Source organism: Narcine bancroftii, chromosome 8 (genome assembly GCF_036971445.1).
Source record: "Narcine bancroftii isolate sNarBan1 chromosome 8, sNarBan1.hap1, whole genome shotgun sequence".
NCBI lineage: Eukaryota > Metazoa > Chordata > Chondrichthyes > Torpediniformes > Narcinidae > Narcine > Narcine bancroftii.
The window spans coordinates 12,197,790-12,218,707 of NC_091476.1; the positions used below are offsets into that span (position 1 = coordinate 12,197,790).

Below are 20,918 nucleotides of genomic sequence, written 5' to 3' on the forward strand. Positions count from 1 at the left end.
AATGGCACAATACTCTTCACGTTCTTTGTACTGCCATTGGGAATGCTGCACAAATGGCAGCTAGTCTCAGGAATTTGGGCATCCTTGGTACAAATCATAATCCAGTCCAAACAGGTTTGATGGGTTGGGTAATAGCCATGCTTTTATAGTTAAAACCACAGACGAGATCCTGCGCTTTCTCTACAGACCTTTATCAAGCACATGGCAAAGCTAATTATTTTCTCAAAACACAAGGAAAAGACTTGTACATCATAAATAGGCAGCTAACGAGCACCTCTCTTCCCGTACCCAATGGAATATACTATACCTTTGATGTGTCTCAAGGAACAAAGCCTCTAGGTTTCCTTCTGTTTTCTCAAACAGACCTGTATTTTTTTTTTAGGCAAGCTGTGATTTTTTTTCTCTTTCAGCAGGCCTGGTCATGCGGTCAAAGCTTTGCAAACTGACAATTTTGGTGCAATTGCTTTAAAAACTTGCATAACATATTGCTGCTCAGGTCTCACAAACCTAACCAGTCAAGAATCTGGTTTTCAGTCACATCCAGTGAAACCTATTGGACTTCTCTGAGAAGGGATCTAATTAGGTAGTTGAGAGAGAACCAGTGGATGAAATGGATCAATTGGTGGAATGTAGAAAATGTAGAATTGGGAGCAATAGTAAAGTGTGGATTGAGAGCTGCTTGACAACAAACAAATCATTGGATTAACAGGTCCTCCTCAAGTTGTCAGGTTGTATGGTATACAACAGGGAATGGTTCTTGGATCCATCTATTCACAATTTCTGAAGGAACCCAAGTAGCAATTCAGGTTAGTGAGTCGTGATGAGGATGTAAAAACGTTTCTAAGGAATATGGATGGATGGCATCATGCTAATTGGAAAAATGTGATGTCATCCACTTTAATAAAACAAACAAAGGCCAATTTGTTTCTAAGGTGGTGAAATATTAATATTTAAAGAGATCAGGATATTCAGTAACTTGAATCACTGATAGCAGGTGCCACATGGCCTTTGTGCAACAACATTGGTAAAGGTTTCTTACTCCAGATGTGCCCTACTGACCACATCTGTAATATGATGTGCATGTTTATTTCCTTACCTTAAAAAAAAGAACTTAAAATGGGAGAGCAGTGAAGATTTTCTGTACTGATTCAGGAGAAAATGGGAGCTGCACCCGGCCACTTGGTGCCTCAGTCCCACTGTTTCACATGATCATGGTTAGTCTATTCCAGCCTTAACTCCTCTTCTGTGCCATATCCACATTGCTTGGCATCTTCCAAAATTGTGTCTTATGTGCACTTTAAATACTCCCAGTGATCTAACCTACACAATAATCTGAGGTAAAGAATTCCAGAAATTTACTGCCTTTTGAGAGGGGGAACACATTCCTGTGCACCAGCAGTTTTAAATGATTGTTTTGTGGCACAGTTAGCTTGTTTGCAAGGAGATTGCCTAGACTCGTCCTCTGCACATATTAGCTTTCATTTTTCTTAACCTTAAGAGTACAAAGTGCTTAAGCCTGGTAGAAACAGAGAAGTAGACTGGAAATGGGAATCTCTTTGGAGACTCATAGGAGGAGAATTGTGTACCTTCAGAGTTCCCTTCTCCAGAGAGCTGTGGAGGCAGAATCATTTGATATATGCAAGGCAGAAATTGACAGAGATTGATATATTTTGGATATTAGTGCAACGAAGAGCTACATGGACAAGAAGACAGTGCTGAGGTCGAAGATCTGTGATGATCCTGTTGAATGATGAAACAGGGTCAATGGGTTGAATTTCCTAATGCTGCTTCCATTCCTGATGTTCTAGAGTGTCCATCATGCAGAAATATTCGTATCTTCATGCAGTAGACTTTCATACACTTTAATACTTGTATCTGTCTGATCCAAATCTCTCTCTCGGTTGGTGTAATGTGGATGTTTAGAAAGCTCATATCCTTTATTTGCATATTTCTCTCAAAACTTCAGGTTGCCTTAACTGGCATGCAGATGTGCTGCAGAATGCATGAACATTAAAATGCGAGTGGGAAGAGGCCAATTATCCTATTAAACCTGCAATACAGTTCAAAACTGAATCAAATTTGGCCTTAATGCAAGTTTTCCACTCTCTTTATATTTTAGATGCCTGTCAGCTTCTGCCTTGAATATAAATTGAATCTTCCTCCTCAGCTCTCCTGAGAATTTCAAAGCTTCTGGAACTTTTTGGGAGAAGAAATTCTTCTTTATCTCAACCAGAAACAGACAGCCTTGTAATTTGAAGCTATGCCCACTCTTGCATTTCCCACCAAGCGAACATACCGTTGGTATTCTCCCTGTCCATCCCCTCCTGGCATCTTGACTGTTTTGATAAGATTACCTAACATTCTTCAGTCTAAACAACGAGTTGCTCAATCTTCCCTCATATTATCAACCCCATTCATTCCAGGAATCTCCTTAATTACTTTCTCTTTCTTAAAGAGACAAAAAATAAACCATGTTTGGTCTGTAAAGTTGCATCAATTCTTCACAACAGTCATAATCTCTTTTCCTTGTAATAAAGGCTACTAAAGTTCCATCAACTTTCCTAATTATATTTTTTGGTGTTTCCTATATTAGGACCCCTAAATCCCTATGCACCACAACATTTTGGCACTTTATTTGGATAATTTGCTTTTAATTCTTCCTTCTGAATTGAATAAACTTTTTCTCACATTGTCAACTCCTAGCCCACTCACTTAACAAATCTACAATTATTTGTCATTGGACAGGATTGAGCAATTCTGGATTCAGCATGAGTTACATTACAGAAGCATGGAGGTTCCAAGATTGAGCTTTTTTCTTTCTGATTTTCATCATCATTTGGCTGTTCATTGAAATTGGTGCATTACACACAGAAATAAGATGATTCAATTACTGGGCAAAACAATTTTGAAATCAGAATTTTAATGTCCATATTCCTAGAAGATTTAAGGCAAAAGTTGAAGTGAAGACCTATATTCCCCTGGTTTTCCTAATTTCTAGATTTGATTTTGCTGGACTAAAAAAATGAGACTTTTATAGTTTAAATACACCATTCAATTGTGGAGATAATTATTTTTGCGCTTTAAAATACATAGAAATTAATGAATATAGCAGTGGTTCTCAACCATTTTCTTTCCACTCACATACCACTTCAAGTATTACCTAAGCCATATGTCCTCTGTGGTCAGTAAAGGATTGCTTCAGGTGGAATGTGAGTGGAAAGAAAAAGGTTGAGAGCCACTGTTTTAATCGTACCTAATTGACTTGTTATGTGCACAGTATAACTCCAAAGGAAATGGACCAATGACAATTTTTATCAGGTAAAATATTTCAGTAACTGTTGGGTCTGGAGTAGTGGTTCTCAATCTTCCCTTCCCACTCACTGATGGCATAGGGATTATTTAAAGTGCTATGTGAGTGGAAAGAAAATGTTTGAGAATCACTGGAATATAGGATTGGTTCTAATTGTCATTTCTATATATTGCCTGTCTATCAATGCACATTGAAGTTAAACCAATATTTTCATTAACAGAAATAAGTTTCATTTTTTGAATGACTTAAGCTTGCTCTAATTTTTTTTAAAAAGTCTATTTCATTTTGAAATGACTCATGATCATTTCTTAGAGTGAAATATACAATAACATGTTGATTTTAAATTGTTGCATTGGACTTTATCTAATGAATTTCTATTTGCTGTTGATGCAGTTATTATTAGTTTGGCTCTCCAATGGGTTTATGTCCATGATTTCTGTAAATACTCAAACAATGAATGTAGAGTGATTACTTTATAACTATGATGCATTTATATTCCATTATAATCCTCACCGTAGAAGAGTGGAATAAAGATGTGAGAAATCCATTATTTAGTGTCATTCATACAAGAATTTTAATGAAGGAATCCAAGTAATTGTTTTTGACACCTCTCAGCCTGTTTGCCAAGAAATTCACCCCCCCCCCCTCCCCCCCCCCCCATTACTGCATTAAACACAAGTTTTGGAAAGACTTTGGTGCTGGTTGAACAGATTTTCCAAACTTTTGAATATTACTTCTGTAATTCAACATACATTAATTTCACCTTTTTTTAAATCCAGTGAACTCAGTGAGTTTAAAGGGAGCATGAAACTGAAACCTGAAGGGAGCAATGGTGGGGGGGGGGCAAATGAAATTCAGGTTCAAAGTTTTATTTCATTGGTGATTCCTCCCAAGTAAGTCAGCATTTTGAAGACTTACAAAGCAAGCACCAAGCCTGTCAGTGAGATGAGGGGAAAATGCAGAGATGGGGGGGGGGGGGGGGGGATATAATGTTTTCTACTATCTTGGTGGCAACACTCAATCAATGGCTTGACTGACATCCATGTAATGAGTGACCTTGGCCAGTGCTAAATGCAGGAAGTTGAGGGAACTAATGAGAACTGCATACAGGTTATGTTAGAATTAAAACAAAGGATTCAGACTGTGAATGGAACACAAGTGAATTGCTTAGTATAATCTTGATACTGCAAGATATCAATATAGATCCTTTCATTGCTTTTCATTCCTAAACCCAGTGCAAAGTCGACTCACTTATCTTTGAGAGTTAGCATTGGACATCGTCTTTCTCCAAAAGGAAATGTACACTGTGCAACTATGACATCATTATTTGCATGACTGACACTGGAAATCAAACTTTCAGTAGGCAACTCTGACATAGAAATATAGAAAGTAAAGCCCCTGGTATCCAGAATTCCAGCAACCAGTAAAAAAAATTGAGGAAAATAAATTTTAAAAATATAAGAATAAAATAATAGGTAAAAAAATGTACGTTTAAAATTGTGAAATCAAATGTTCTCTGAAGTAACATAAATATTTGAAGATGGGAGCAAATACTCAGCCAGTGGAGTCCCTTGGTTGTGCTTGTAGCAACTGTTTGAATAAAGTTGTGTTCAACCAGGATGAAGAGCTGGTTGATTTTGCTCACCATTGGGTTGACTCTTAGTGTCTCCTTATCCCTGCTTAGTAAGAGTCGGTTAGAAGCTTTATCTGTAAATGTGGGTGGGGGTTAATTATCCATCATGTTATTGTTCTTTCAGGCAACTTCATGGAGGGGGAGAAATCTGCAGATGTGATGGTTAAATGTGGGTGGGGATTAATTATCTATAATGTTATTGTTCTTTCGGGCGACTCCATGGATGGGGAGAAACCTGCAGATGTGAAAGTTAAATGTGACTGTGAGGGGGAAAAAAGTAAAATGCTTTAAAGTTTTATATTCATCCAAGTAAAGTTTGTTCAGTATAAGTACAGAATAGAAGTTTTGTCTTTTAAACTGTTTATTCTTAATGCAGGGTGGATGAGTTAAGCATTTTAAGAACAAGTCTCAAGCAACCGGAAAATGCACTTAGCTGCCATCTACCAAACTCCATAGGTGTAGGATACCTGGGGTTTTACTGCACATTTTATGTTTAAAAAAATCAAACACAACCTTCTTGGAGATCATGGGAAAGAACCGAGGGGTGAGATTCTGCTTTACACAACTAAAAAAAATTATGTTGTGTTCTTGGAAAAACAGATTAATTTGCATGCAGTTTTGGACGCTATACCTGTCATAAGGCAATTTTACTTGTGTTTTAATGGGCACCTTTGCTTTCTTTGGGTATAAAATTTATTTCGGGTATATAACTTGCTCAATTGACATTCATAATAGTGCAATATACAAAATTCATCTGCAGTGAGTTGTTCAAACTCACTGGTTTGCAAAACAACAGTTCTTGTGCACTCTGTCTCCATGTCAGTGAAGAGATGTCCAGTGATAACCCCACAGACTTGCACAACTACCTGCATTACCCTCAACCCAACCTATCCCTAGTAAAGATGTCATCCCTCTCTCATAATCCCTCCACTTCCACTATATCTGTTCCCAGGATGAGGTTTCCCCTCAGGACATCTGAAATGTCCTCTCTAATTATTTTTAATTTTTAAAATGTAAACATACATTACAGAAACAGGCCCTTCCAGCAACCCCGGAATATTTTGAAGGGTGGGAGAAAACCGGAGCAGCTGATGGAAAATCACACCAACACTGTGAAAATGTACAAACTCCTTACAAAAGTCGCTGGGTTTGAACCCAAGGTGTTGCACTAACTGTGCTGCATGGATTTCCCCTTGCTGTCTTTGATAAAGCCCACACTTGTATCTCCTTTACTTCTCCTATTTCTGCCCTAACCTCATCTCCCCCGGCAGAAAAGGGACAGAGTCCCTCTGGCCTTCACTTTCCACCATATCAACCCTGCATCTAAAACATTCTCCTCCAACACTGCCTCCAATATAAGTGCAATCCCATTACCACCTACATGTCTTTGCAGGGATAAGTCCTCCCAAGGTTTCGGGCAGCAAGGTTGGTGTAGTGATTAGCACATTGCTCTTACAGCGCCAGTGATTGGGTCTGGGGTTCCAATCCTGTGCTGGCTGCAAAGAGTTTGCATGTTCTCCCGTGTCTGCATGGATTTTCTCCAGGTGCTCTTGTTTCCTCCCACTGAAATGTACTGGGGGTGTAGATTTATTGGGTGCCACAGGCTCGTGTCGGCTGAAATGGCCTGTTACTGTGTTGGATGTCTAAAAAATGTTTTAAATCCTAGTCCATTCTTCCTTTTCACCTCTTTGGACACTTCCTGCTGTAATCACAGAAAGTGGAAAAATCTTTCCACTTGCGTCTCCTCCCTCATCTTAATCCAGGGCCATTAACAGACCTTCCAAGTGAGACAGAGGTTCTGATGCACATAATCCAACCTAATCTGCTATATCCAATGTACCAGGTGTGGTCTCCTCTACATTGTAATCAAACACAGATTGGGTGACTGCTTCAGCAAACACCTATGCTAGCTTTGCCAGTCTAAACCTGAACTTCCTGTAGCCAACCATTTTATTTCTCCCAACCATTCCTCCAATGGCATGTCTATCTTTGGCCTCATTGATTGCCAGGGTGAGACAAAGTGAAATCTGTCATAATCCTCCAGGATAATATTAAACATAATGGAATGAACAAAGATATTTCTAACTTGGGTACCTCCCTCCTTCTGATTTTACCATTTCTTCTTTACCCTCTCCTGTACTCAATTTTTTTCTTTCTCATTCCAACATTTCTTCCCCACACTTTCCTCTCTTCCTAATGGTTACTCTCTCTCTCTCTACCTGTCTCTTCACCTCTTGCATCTTCTGACCTATCATCTCTTGCTCTCTGTCCTGCTTCTTTTCCCCATTTATACACGTAATTTCACCTTTTTAAAAAATTTTGGTCTTGTTAAAGGGTTTCAGCTCAAAATGTTGACCATTTGCATCCGTGGATGCTGTCTGGCCTACTGATTTCCTCTAGGGTGGTTCAGTCCAAGCTGGTATGTTCACGCAGAATCTGTGAGACAGCTGCCCATAAAACTGAAAGGATTATTGGGCTGCATTTATTGCTACTGCCTTCTCAGTACAATTGTTATTCATTACCAAGAAACATGCTTAAATGTAGCTGGAATACTAACTGTCACAAGACCTAATTGTACATAATCATGTGGCATATTGGTCAGCTGTCTTCCATATCAAGAGTTGATCTTTTCCACAATAGTGGCTTCCAGAGACTGGCATTAAAATCTGGTTAAATATGATGATGTATTAAGTATGTTTCTAGTTTAATTTCGGTCAGATAAAATTGACCTTATCTCCAATTGTCAAGCTATTAATGGAGTTCAAGTGGTAGCAGAGCTTTTTGGATAATACATGACATCATTACTAAATAACAAGGAATGCAAGTTTCCTGCAGTGTCAGGTCCTTCGTCTGGCTTGATTGACAGTTCTCCTTCCAGGAGCCTCCGAGGCTTGGATAAATGCAGCAGGGTTTTGGCCTTATCTTTAGTTCACTTGTCATCACCGCTTAAATCTATCTGACAGCTGTGAGATGAAATTCTATGGAGCAATTACTCCTGGGTTAAATTATGCAGCTAAGGACTCTTGTGTTTTTAGCTTGCTTTGCTATTTTAGTTTCAGTAACAAGTTTTGATATGGTTGTGAAAGTTAATTTTGTATTGATTTTATTCGCTGATTTAACTTGCTTTCACCTAAATATCTTCCATTTATTCTTACAGTTAACACTTTAGTCTTCTCAGACCTCCACTGCATGAAATTATCCAACTATTTCTGTCTGCATGCATTAATCCTACATCCTTTTTTTCCCCCAAAAAAATTTCTCAAGATCATTGCTAAGGCATTGGATTTTTAGATTTTAGATTCCAGATTTATTGTCAGGGTACATGCATGGCATCACGTACAACCCTGAGATTCTTTTATCCTGTAGGCAAGGCAGAAATACCACTTTTTGGTAGTGTAACAAAAAAAAACCTGTACACCTGTGAACAAATAAAAAAACATAAACTGCAACACAGATAAAAAGATCAATAAAGTGCAAGGGTCCTTAAATGAATCCCTGATTGAGTTTGTTGTTGAGGAGTCTGATGGTGGAGGGGGAACAGCTGTTCCTGAACCTGGTGGTGCGAGTTTTATGGCACTTATTCCTCTTTGCTGATGGTAGCAGTGAGAACAGAGCATGTGCTGGGTGACGGGGATCCTTGATGATTGCTGCTGCTCTCCCATGGCAAAGTTCCCTGTGGTTGTTATTAATCGTGGGAAGGTTTTGCCTGTGATGTCCTGGGCTGTGTCCACCACCTTTTGCAGGGCTTTACACTCTGGTATATTGGTGTGCTCGTACCAGACGGTGATCCAGTCAGAATGCTTTCCTCCACAGATCTGTGGAAATTTGCCAGGGTCTCTGATATCATGCCAAACCTCTGCAAACTCCTGAGGAAGTAGAGGGATGCCATTAATAAATGCCTGAAGCACTGGTAAATATCCATGTTATGCAGTCTACTTTTGATTTTACCCAGTCAAAATTGTGTTAGTAATTGTTTTTATACAAACTTTCAACAATCATGAAATTGGATTGGACCATTTTCCAGTGTCAACATCAATGATGTTGCTTTTCGTACAAAGCCTCATTGTAACCATTGCCAACGTAAAATGGTACTGAAAGCTCCCATCTGCATGGAATAACCTCTCTCAAACTTCAAACACATCAAGTTAGTTTGTTCTTTTACTTCTTGGATAACTGGACACTGTGCTGATATCAAGACACCTGTCTGGGTGGTTTTAGATCTCTGGCACCTGACATAGAATGTCATGGAGTCCACAGAGTGCACTGCATTCAGTGAGCCAACAAGGAGCATTTTCTCCGGCATTTAACTGCTGAGATGCTCATTAAACGATGTCTCAGTAATGGCTTGGCATTCAGGAACGGGGAAAAGGGAAAGACCTGCAAAGTGGGAATTTTTAAAAAAAACCCTGTCATCTTCTAGCTCAAGCAGAGCTGTGATGTTGATGAAAGAGCATTGTGGGAAATTAATGTTGCACAGCAGAATTTTGTTAGCATGGTAGCTGTATCTATTTTTTTCTTTGGCTTGGCTTCGCGGACGAAGATTTATGGAGGGGGTAAAAGTCCACGTCAGCTGCAGGCTCGTTTGTGGCTGACAAGTCCGATGTGGGACAGGCAGACACGGTTGCAGCGGCTGCAGGGGAAAATTGGTTGGTTGGGGGTTGGGTGTTGGGTTTTTCCTCCTTTGCCTTTTGTCAGTGAGGTGGGCTCTGCGGTCTTCTATACCTTGCCACATAATGTAGTACTTTTTTTCAAATTCCATTTGCTACTGTAATATTTGGTACAGCAACTGTTTAAAAAGGTCTATCTAATTGTAACCAAATTTTGGAATCTATTACTGACTGTTCTTGTGAGAATGGGTCATTTCTCATCTACTTGTGGACCAAAGCACTTCAATGACTGTGACTTTCAGTCTCATTTTGCAAGTTCCAACAAATAACAAATGTTAAATAACTTTATTCACTTTCCTCGTGACACTGAGAGAGTGAATAATGCTGGCTGTAACCTGAAGCAAATTCATGACTTTTTCCAAATCAAATATGAATTCAAATTTATTGTCAGAGTTACATACATGACATCACCTACAACTTTGGGATTATTTTTCCCTGTGGGCCAGGCAGAATTTCTACTCATTGGCAGTGCAAAAAAAAACTGTTCTCAAGAAAAATGTAAACAAAGAAAGAAAGAAGTGCAAATAAAATTACTGTACAATACAGAAAATAAATAATCAATAATGAATAATGCGCGATAAATGAGTCTTGAGTTTGTTGCTGAGGTGTCTGATGGTGGAGGGGTAGCAATTATTCCTGAATCTGGTGGTATGAGTATTGTGGCACCGATGCTTCTTCTCTGATGGCAGCAGAGAACAGAGCATGTGCTGGGTGGTGTGGATCCTTGATGATTGCTGCTGCTCTTTGATGGCAGCATTCCATGTATTTTATCTGGATGGTTAGGAGAATTTTGCCTGTGGAGTATTGGGCTGTGTCCACTACCTTTTGCAGGGCTTTCTGCTCCAAGATTGGTGCCCCCATACCAGGCCATGGTGCAGCAGGCACATCTGTAGATGCTTCCCAAGGTTTCCAATGCAATGCCAAACCTCTGAAAACTCCTGAAGAAATAGAGGCACTGTCTTCCTTTCTTCATAATGACATTAGTGTGTTTGGCCCAGGAAAGGTCCTCCTAGATAGTGATTCCTAGGAATTTAAATTTGCTCAACCTCTTCACCTCTAATTTCCCACAATGATCACTGGATCATACACTTCTGGTTTTCCCTTCCTGTAGTCAACAATCAGCTCCTTGGTTTTGGTGACATTGTTAGTACAGAATTCAGCCAAGCTTTCACAGTACTGTGGTATCATCTGCAAATTTGTAAATGGTGGTGTTGCAAATTTATAAATGGTGGTGTTGCAAGCCATACAGTCATACGTATAGAGCAAGGAGAATGGGGGTTTTTAGTAAAATCAAGGGAATTTTTAGACACTCATCCATATTTGAATCAAAGCACATCCCAAACAGCAAACCTGCCTTGGTGCTACCCTGAAGTATCATGTTTGGTTATGTGCTCTTGATTTGGTTCAAATTAAACCTGCAACTACCTGAAGTAGGAGTGTGAGGCATTGAACCAAACTTGTATTGAAGTGGAGACACAAAAAAAGACTGCAGATGTTGGAATCTGGAGCAAAAATCTATCTGGTAAAGGAAGGTGCCAGGCATTATTGGCATAACTGGGAGGGTACTGATAATCTGCACCAACCAACTGGCTGGAGTGTTCACATACCTTTTCAATCTCTTATTGCTGCATTCAGAGGCTCCCACCTGCTTCAAATCATTCTGGTACCCAAGAAGAATCGCGTGAGCTGCCTCAACAACTACAGCCCAGTAGCACCAACATCTACTATGATGAGAGGCTGGTCATGGCCAGAATACCTAGGCAAATTACAGTAGGTCCAGATTTTTGCTTATTTTCACAATTGCTCCACAGCAGATGCAATATCGCTGGCTCGACACTCAGCTCTGGATCATCTCGAAAACAGCAATTCATACCTAAGGCTGCTCTTCATCAACTACAGCTTAGCCTTCAACACCATTTTCCCCTCAGTGCTGGTCAAGAAGGATCAAACTCTAGGCTTCTGTGCCCCCTCTGCAACTGAATCCATGACTTTCTCATCCAAAGTCCACAGTCAGTACGAATTGGAAACATTATCTCCTAATTACTGATTATCAACACATGTGCACCCCAAGGATGCATGCTTAGCCCACTACTCTACTCGTTATACACCCATGACTGTGTGGCCAGGCATAATTCCAATGTCATCTACAATTTTGCCAATGACACCACAGTTGTCAGCAGAATCACAAATGACGACAAGGAAACGTACAGGAGGGAGATAAATCAGCTAATTGAATGGTGTAACAGCCTTGTGCTCAACATCAGCAAAAAAACAAGGAGGTGATTGTGGACTTCAGGAGTAAGTTTGCGGAACACAACCCAGTCCTCATCGAGGGCTCAGTAGTAGAAAGGGTCAAGAACTTAAAATTCCTAGACGTCAACATCTGAGTATCTATCCTGGGCCTCCATGTTGATGCAATCACAAAGAAGGCTCACCAACAGCTGTCTGTCAGCATGTCTGAAGAGATTTGATATTTCACTGAAGACTCTCATAAACTTTTACAGGTGTACTGTGGAGAGCATTCTGGCTGGTTGCATCACTGCCTGGTGTGGAGGTGCTAACTCTCAAGATGAGAATAAACTCTGGAGAGTTGTTAACTTGTCTTGCAACATCACTTGCACCAGATTTCACTCCATCGAGGACATCTACATGAGACGGTGTCTTCAAAAAGCAGCCTCTATCCTCCCAGGCCAAGCCCTCTTCACTCAGCTACCATTAGGGAAAAGGTACAAGAGCCTAAAGATGAGCACTCAATGGCACAAGGGCAGCTTCTTCCTGCTGCCATCAGATTCTGGAATAATCAATGAACCAAACTGCCTTACTTTTCATACACTATTATTTTTTTACAGTAATGTTGTAAGATGGTTATAATATATATGTTTGCTTTATGACGCTGCCGCAAAAGATATGGTCTATTTTATATTTGTTTTAATTTTAACAAGTGAGATTGTTTTGCCTTACCATTAGAAAAGTTAAATGCAAAGACAAGAGCTTTTTAAAATGCAAGTTTTTTTAAACAAAAATAGAAGCCATGGGCAAGTGGATTGTCTATTCAAGAAGATGGTGCCTGATGTTTAACCACAGGGCTGCTTTCCAGCTCTAATCCAAAACTGCCAGAGCAATAGAAAAGCTGATAATCAAATTTTAAAAAAGAAAAAAATAAATAAAACTACAGTTACTGGAAATCTGATATTTAAAAAAAACACAGGAAACGCTGAACAGATTAAGAACTGTCTGTGGAAAGATGAACAGAATAAATGTTCATGTAAATGTCAGAATGGAGAGAAAATTAGGATGCAGGAATTCAGAAAGAGAAGATGAAAATTCATAAAATATACCACCAATCATCTGGATCTGGTCACTAAGATCATCTGGATCACTGTCAATCATCTAGATCTGGTCACTAAAATACTGTCCTCCCTGTGAAGTTCATTGAAGAAGGAAATAGCATCCAAATTTTTGAGCTTTTAAAATTCTGATATTTGCATTTCTTGTTAAGGTTATTGACATAATCATCTGGAAGTGATCCTCCCAAGTTTCACATCATCCTTCATCATCTCTGAGCCCAAATCTTGGAGATTCCTATCCTGCAGCATTGTGGCGTACCTTCAGCCAGGCAGAAAGCAGTTCAAGAACATGGCTCACTATCATTACATTTTAATACATTTTCCTCAAGTTGGTATATAGTAGAATTTCAATTAGGAACAATAATTTACTGACTAAGAGATCATTTTAATGTTATTCGCTCCCTAATGTCTAATATTAATAGGTTGGATGCAACATACCAATTATAATTAAGTTTATTGCCATCAGATTGCACAAGTGCAACCCGACGAAACATCGCTCTCCAGACCTCAGTGCAAAACGCGTGCATGACCAGACATAATACACATACAGTCAATATATATGAAGGACAAGTACTCGTATTTATGAAATGGTATTTATTTGTATATATGAGTCTTGGATAGTTAGCGTGAGCAGTTTCTTTGGTCATTCAGACTTCTCACTGCCCGTAGGAAAAGGGCAGTAAATACTAGTCTTCTACATGATGTCAAAATGCTAGAATTACAAAAAAGAAAATGGTTCTGTACAAATTGGCATTGGGTTAAACAGAACAGAAAGTTGAACACATGGTTCATAGTATTGAAAAAGAAAGCTCAAATCATGAGCCCTTCAACTAGTCCCACAACTAAACCAGTATGCTACAATCTTACCACAAAGCTAAAATGAATTTTAATGATCTAGCACTGGTTCAGCTACAAACCCATCTTTCTTTGTCACAAGTTATTGATCTGCTAAGATGAACATATTGTTAAATAACTAACTGATAACAGATTATTTTTCCCACCCCTCTTTGTCCAAAGAGGGCACACAAAATCATCGAGGACCCCTTCCACCCCACACGCAGCATCTTTCAGCTGCTCCCCCCAGGAAAGAGATGCAGGAGGATCAGTGCCAGCACCACCAGGCTGAAGGAACAGCTTCTTCCCATGGGCAGTGAGAAGTCTGAATGACCAAATAAACTGCTCACGCTAACTATCCGAGACTCGTATTTATGAATTGGTATTTATTTGTATATATGAGTACTTGTCCTTCATATATATTGACTGTATGTGTATTATGTCTGGTCGTGTGCGCGTTTTGCACTGAGGTCTGGAGAGCACTGTTTCGTCGGGTTGCACTTGTGCAATCCGATGGCAATAAACTTAATTATAATTGGTATGTCGCATCCAACCTATTAATATTAGACATTAGGGAGCAAATAACATTAAAATTATCTCTTACTCGGTAAATTATTGTTCCTAATTGAAATTCTACTATCTACCAATTTGAGGAAAATGTATTAAAATGTAATGTTTCTATTTCTGTGACTTGAAGCCTCATAGAGAAGGCCTTGTCCATTCAGTGGAATACATCATGTAAATGAGAAATCATAGAATAAATTTGTTTTACAACCTTTCAAAAGCACAGGCACTTATAAAATATGTCTCATTCAATATGTAACATTAAATTAGCAATGGAGCTTGAGAAATAGTTGTTCATGCCGATTTTACACAGGATGAAGTATATCAGTGGAAAAACTTTCCCATTATTCTTCATCAACAAGCCTGTTTCATATTGTATCACTAAAGTCTTGGACTCTTCCCCCCCCCCCCCACCCCTTCTAAATGATATTCGCATGCACATGTTTGGTACATAAATGGGAAGTCATTTTGTTCAATGAAATACATTCTTGCATTAATTTATTGCATGAAATAATTTAAAGGTCAATGTATTTAAAAAGAAAAACAAATACCTGCTTCTCTACTGCTTTATCCATTTGTTATATTGTACAAAAATGTAATTAAATAGACAGGTATCTTCATTTCAAATGAAGGTTTAAGGAAGAGTTAGTTAGAGTACTCAATGTGATGTTTAAGGTTATCAAAAATGTTGGATAAAATAAGACTTCCGATGAGGAAAATTAACACAAAATGCTGATTTTTTTTTCATTTGAAGTATAAATTTGAATTTTTAAATAGACTTCTGAGAATTAAATTAGCTTATTGTTATTGAGAAGCCAAAATGCTTATTCAAACTATGGCCTGGTTATGTCTGTAGTTGCTTTGATGTTTCTCTTCATTCACTGAAATTGAATATTCTCAAACTGATCAGTTTATCTTTTCCATGCGGCCAAGAGACCTGCAAATACACCCAAGCAGTCTCTCCTTGCATTCTTTAAAACTCTTAAGAGCATTGAACTCTCCTTACCAATTATTTCAGAAGAAACAATGGGCTTTTGTTATTTTTCAATAAATACTCCACCATTCAAATAGAAGTGTGAACTTAACAAATGCAACAGAAAGTTATCAATGCTTTATTTGTAATGTTATTAAATTAATTATTATCTTTAAGTGCCTAGGTCAAAATTCACTTCTAATCTGCCCATTTCACTTCCTTTCTCTTAATTTAAGAATCTCCAATAAAATAATCTCTTTGACTAAGTTTCTGGTCACTTGCCTCAATTCGCAAAATATTTAAGCTTATTTGTCACAAAATTCCAAGCACATTGCCAATAATTCTTCTCTGAACAGATTATCTTTAACATTGCATACAGGCATGTATAGAGTACAATTTACAAAGTATAGGATTACAAAGAAATGGAAGATCACTCAGGATCAAGTATAAGAGAACTGTTATGGAGTCAGTTTAAAAACCTGATGGCGACAGGGAAGAAACTCCATTAAACTGGCTTGTGTTGGTTCACAAACCTTCTCCCCAATACGAGGAGAGAGAAGTGTTGTGGTGAATGTCTACCAAGCTGCCTGTCTCCCCTCTGGCGAGCCTTGCTGTACTAACATTGGCTGTGCATTATCTCTACTGTTAAGGACACTCCCCTTGGGTATAACTGTATTTCATTATTGTACCATGAGTTTCTGCTAATAAAAGCTATGATTATTGTTTGACCACTCCGTCTTTGTCTACTTCATCGACTGGCTCCTCAAGTGTGTCTCTGGGATGCACCGAATCTTTCAGTACTTTGGTGCCTTTCCCAGGTAGCAGGAGTCTATGGAGGGGAGGGGAATTTTCATTCTACACTCCCTACCTTCTGTAGCAGAACAGCTCCCATACCATGATGTGATGCATTCAGAATGTACGTCTTGCTTGGAAAATTAATTGCACGTTACTATTTATTGTCTGCAACTGAAATTCTTTGCAGATAAATGTTTATGTAAATTATGGATTTTATTTTATAGATTAAAAAGTGAACAATTTGTGTCCATAGTTTTGTTTCCTATAATGCACAGAGGTTCTTCAACATGCAAGTTGCACTTTAATCATGCCTTTTGCAGATCTACATACTGCATATAATTGTGAAGCCTGCTTCTCTGCTTCTTAAATGAATCCTGATCTTTTCCACCTATCAGTGATTCCTGACAGTTAAACCCAGACCCTGCCTAATCCCCAGCCGTGGAATGACCTAATTTCTGTCATGCATGACACACACGTTGGTGAAATACACAAGGGAAAGGGTTTGGCTGCTACTCATCAATGCCGATTGCTGGTTGACCTTGTGTATTTTCTAGGTCATTATGTATACACTTCCCAGTAAAACAATATAGATTACTGATAACTTGCAATGCAGTTAATGGAAATTGAACTCTTAATTTGATTCTTACAAAAACTAACAAGGATTTTTTTTCCAGTCTGTTCACAGTATTCCAAAGGAGTTTATGCCATTTTTGGCTTCTATGATAAAAGATCTGTGAATACGCTAACGTCTTTCTGCGGAGCACTACATACTTCTTTCATCACGCCAAGCTTTCCTACAGAAGGTGAAGTTCAATTCGTTATTCAGCTGAGACCTCCGCTACAAGGAGCACTCCTAAGCCTTCTTACACACTACAAGTGGGAAAGATTTGTCTATCTGTATGACACAGACAGAGGTGAGCTGTAATATGAAACGTTGTTTTCTTTTACTGTCACTTCTCCACACTTGGACATTTTTTGGGTGGGGGGGGGAGAAAGTTTACTTATGTTTGTTTAATACTGTCAATGCATCCAAGTTTATTATCTGCTTTGGATCAATGAATTCATAAAATATTCATAATTTCTGTCTGCTGCATCACAATGAAGGATTTGAAAACTTGATTTTCATTAAAAGTAGAATAATTCAAACAAAAAATAGGTAATGCAGTGAAGCCTTTAATTTTTTTTACATCCACTTGACATTTCTGATTGAGGATTATACGATTACCATACACATAATGGTTACAACCGGATTACATACTGAAGGGAGAATGTGGTCACTTTGATGTCCTGTGTGCTATTAAAGGATCAGTTCCAAATGGAGATGCATGGTCTTGTCCTTCAAGTGGATGAGAAGGTTCCAGAAAAGAATAATCTTTCTGGTGCTCTATCTTGCCAGATATTGTATACTAACTAATCCTGGATATAGACAAATGAAGTTAAGATGCCAACAGAATATGTGTAGCAAATATCACAGGAGAAATTTTAAAAAAACAACAGATACATTTAATTATGGATGTAAAAGTGGAGATGAGCATTTTCTATGTTGTGCAAGAGTACAGTGCAAAACTTTGGTTGGACAAGCATGTTGGGATAATGCTGACTAGAAAAATATATCAGTCTTACTCTGGCTCAGGGTTTGAACTTATGAAAACAGTCGACAATCCTAAGAATCAGCTGGCATCTCTGTCCAGGTAAAGAAAAGACGAACATTCAGAATTTTGTGTTTACTACCTTTCATCTTTAGCAGAAATTGGATGGAAAAGTATAAATTAAAATAAATACTGTTACTTATTTCCCTATTTGCCACTGAAAAAGTGGTTATAGATCACAGAATAAAAGCTCACAGAAAGTCCCTGAAGTTCATTTGAGGTTAAAATGGGTTTTGTAACAAACCTTGTTACAGTAGATGAGTTTTAACAGGGTATTACAACTTTGTTCTCCAAGGCAGAAAGATTAATATTCACATGGTGACTTTTGTGTCTTGTAATTTTTATTAAATACTTTGCAAATAATCAATTCCTCTGAGGTCTAGAATGGTTTTACGTTGGCTTCTGATTAAATAAAAGTAATAAGATAATGTTAATTTTTTTTTAACTTTTTCGCTTGTTGTAAGAAGCGCAGGGGAAATATCCACTCTGAGAAAGGAACAGCCTGCAGTTTAAAATTACCACTTTGGAATATTTTAAAATGCTTTGAGTATTCAAGTAATGTTAACGCATCTATTCAACTCAAGGGAAAAGAACACATTATGCTCCCTCTCACTACCCATGTCCTCCTCACCAGTAAATACCAATACAGTACATTTTCCCGTATCCGAAATTCTGAATACCGAAAAGATCCAAAAACCAAATTTTTTTGCGGTGCCAATGTGCCGTCACAGGTTTTTTTTTAAATAATCACCTGACTTGCCCATGTGGGGCTCTGATGCTCTGTTGGTGTTTGGTGCTGCATTTATCTTGTAAGCAGAGATCAAGTTGTCTTTTGGTACATATTAAACATTATTTCATGTTTGAAAAGCCTTTTTTTTTCGTTTTGTTGTTTAACCACTGATACAAGTAACCTGCTAATGCTACAGAACTGCTAAAAGCCATTGTTCCGATATCCAAAAAATGTCTGGTTCCAAAAGTTTCAGATATGGAGAATGTACTGTACAAAATACTGATTTGATACCTCACCCAGTTCCTCTGGTTCCAAAGATAAATTCCTTTGTTTGTTCTTGAGTGGTCCTAACCTCTCCCTGGTCATCCTCTAAGAATAAAATGCCTTTGGAGTCTCTTTAACAAATAATTCTTATTTCTAGCTAACGAGTTTTTGAAGCTATCTATCAAAAATGCATTGTTTCCTAAAGTAGTGTTAGAATTTCACATGACAAAAACTATGTATCCATATAACCATTTACGGAGCGGAAACAGGCCATGTTGGCCTTTCGAGTCCGCACCGGTTCACTGATTCTGTGGGCCCTCTTCAGGCATTCAATATAAGCCATTCATTCGTTCAACTAACCTAGCAGCCTGCGTGGGGGTAATAAGGAATATGGTGGACCCATAAAATACTGTTGTCAGCTGACCAATCACAGATTGCCTTCCCGGAGAAGTGCGAGCCATTATCAGACTGAATTTCCTCTGGTACATCATAACGAGAAATTAAATGGTTTAGTCCTTGGATACCTATTCAATAGCATACAAATCTAATGAGGATGTTGCATAATATGAGGGTTGGAAGCACTTTCGTGATTTGAAATAGAAATAGCTAGGTCCTGAAGGAACTTAACAGTTCCTGTTTTTTTCCATTACAAGGAAAAAGTTTTTATTTGTTGGAAAATACTATTTTGTATAAACCGAAGAACTTGGCAATTTACACCTTTTCGGGGACAAGCTACTTGAGCCATAATACATTTCATGGATCAAATGGGACATTTAAATTTTTTTTTAAAACTTGCCGTTATTTAGAAGCAAAATATGATTCGCACTCCTTTTCTAACTTCCTTGCAACCCCATGTTTTTAACCAATATGGAGAAGTACAGTCATTTAAAACAAAAGAATTCAAGAAAATGGTGGGGGGAGGGGGAGATTTAATCTGAAAACCGATTCCAGGTGGGCATTGGAAGATTTGTCGTTTCAGTCTCTTGCTTTCAAGATCTTGAGGATGTAGTCTGATAACAAATAACAATTAGGCTCATGGTTCCTTCAAGGGAGAGCTAATGTCACGTAGATAAAAGCCAGTTAGCTTAATGTCTGTAGTTGAGAACATTCTAGAAGATATAGCAATGAAAATGGTTCTATCAGCATGGATTCAAGAAGGACATGTCATGCTCGTATGGAGTCTAATAATGGTGTATGGGCAGGAAATGTCCAATAGATTCACCTGTTAGATTTTGAATATTTGTAACCTAGTGTTATATCTGCCAGTACAATCAGCAAAGCAGTCAAATCTGTAGTTATCTCACGCCATATTCAATGACATAAAGAAAAAATAAATTACCTAACGTTGAAAGGTTACTAGTAAGTGTTATCTAGCTTGTGATCAATTTAAAGGAACTGATTGGGTTAAAATGGCCAACCAGGAACTTTGTTTTATTTGAGCTTTTATGGGATGCAGAAATATTCATTGGGAGCATGACATATTATTGGTGATTATGTTTCTGCCATGTTTCAAAGTCAGCAGAAAGAACCAGAAAATAAAAGCCAATTAAATCACTGAAGACCTTCTTGTTTCTCTTGGCTATCTGTCCAGAAAATGTTGGTCTATTGTAATAAATACAAAAATACAGTTGTCGGAACTATCTTTTTTAATGAATGAAATAGTCAAAAACTTTTGACATCTGTAGAGTTCAGTCGGGTGCAAGAATTTGCTGTACTTGCATGGCAGACCACTATCTTGACACAAAAAAGTTAGTGCTCTTCAATCAAGTAAATATTGAATTGAATATAAAGTGTTAATTACTGCCAAAGTTTCCTGGGCTTTCAAAGCTTAAGATTAGTTCGGCACTTTGTAAAATAGTATTTGTTTTTCACTTTTTATTTCTCCTTTAATCTCATCTTTTTGCCTTCCTTTTTATTTCCTTTTCTCCTAATTTAACTTGAACTAACTAAAGCTTCCTGATATAGATTCTGCATGTGTTATACGAGTTCTTTAATCTTGTTAAAAGAGGAGATACGCCATTGCTGGTGTTTCTCACACAGGCTTCAGATTCCCAACGTACAATGCACCAAAATTCTTACTTGCTACACCAAAAGAGTTGCTCTGTAGAAGAAAAATTCCAATAGTATACTGTGGAAGCATCTGCCTACATTT

The 20,918-nt window shown here is 38.2% G+C and overlaps 1 protein-coding gene and 1 long non-coding RNA gene across 9 annotated transcripts in view; one reads left to right on the forward strand and one right to left on the reverse strand.

Moving 5' to 3' along the window:
* Positions 1-20,918, forward strand: part of LOC138740366 (glutamate receptor 3-like) — a 265,786-nt gene that overhangs the window by 43,826 nt on the left and 201,042 nt on the right. For all 8 annotated transcript variants that reach the window (XM_069892912.1, XM_069892910.1, XM_069892911.1 and 5 more), the window contains exon 3: positions 16,798-17,037. In XM_069892912.1, coding sequence (XP_069749013.1) covers positions 16,798-17,037 — 240 coding nt within the window. The remainder of the gene's footprint in view (positions 1-16,797; positions 17,038-20,918) is intronic.
* The window catches only part of LOC138740367 (uncharacterized), a 212,461-nt gene that overhangs the window by 40,419 nt on the left and 151,124 nt on the right, over positions 1-20,918 (reverse strand). The gene's annotated exons all lie outside the window — the stretch shown is intronic.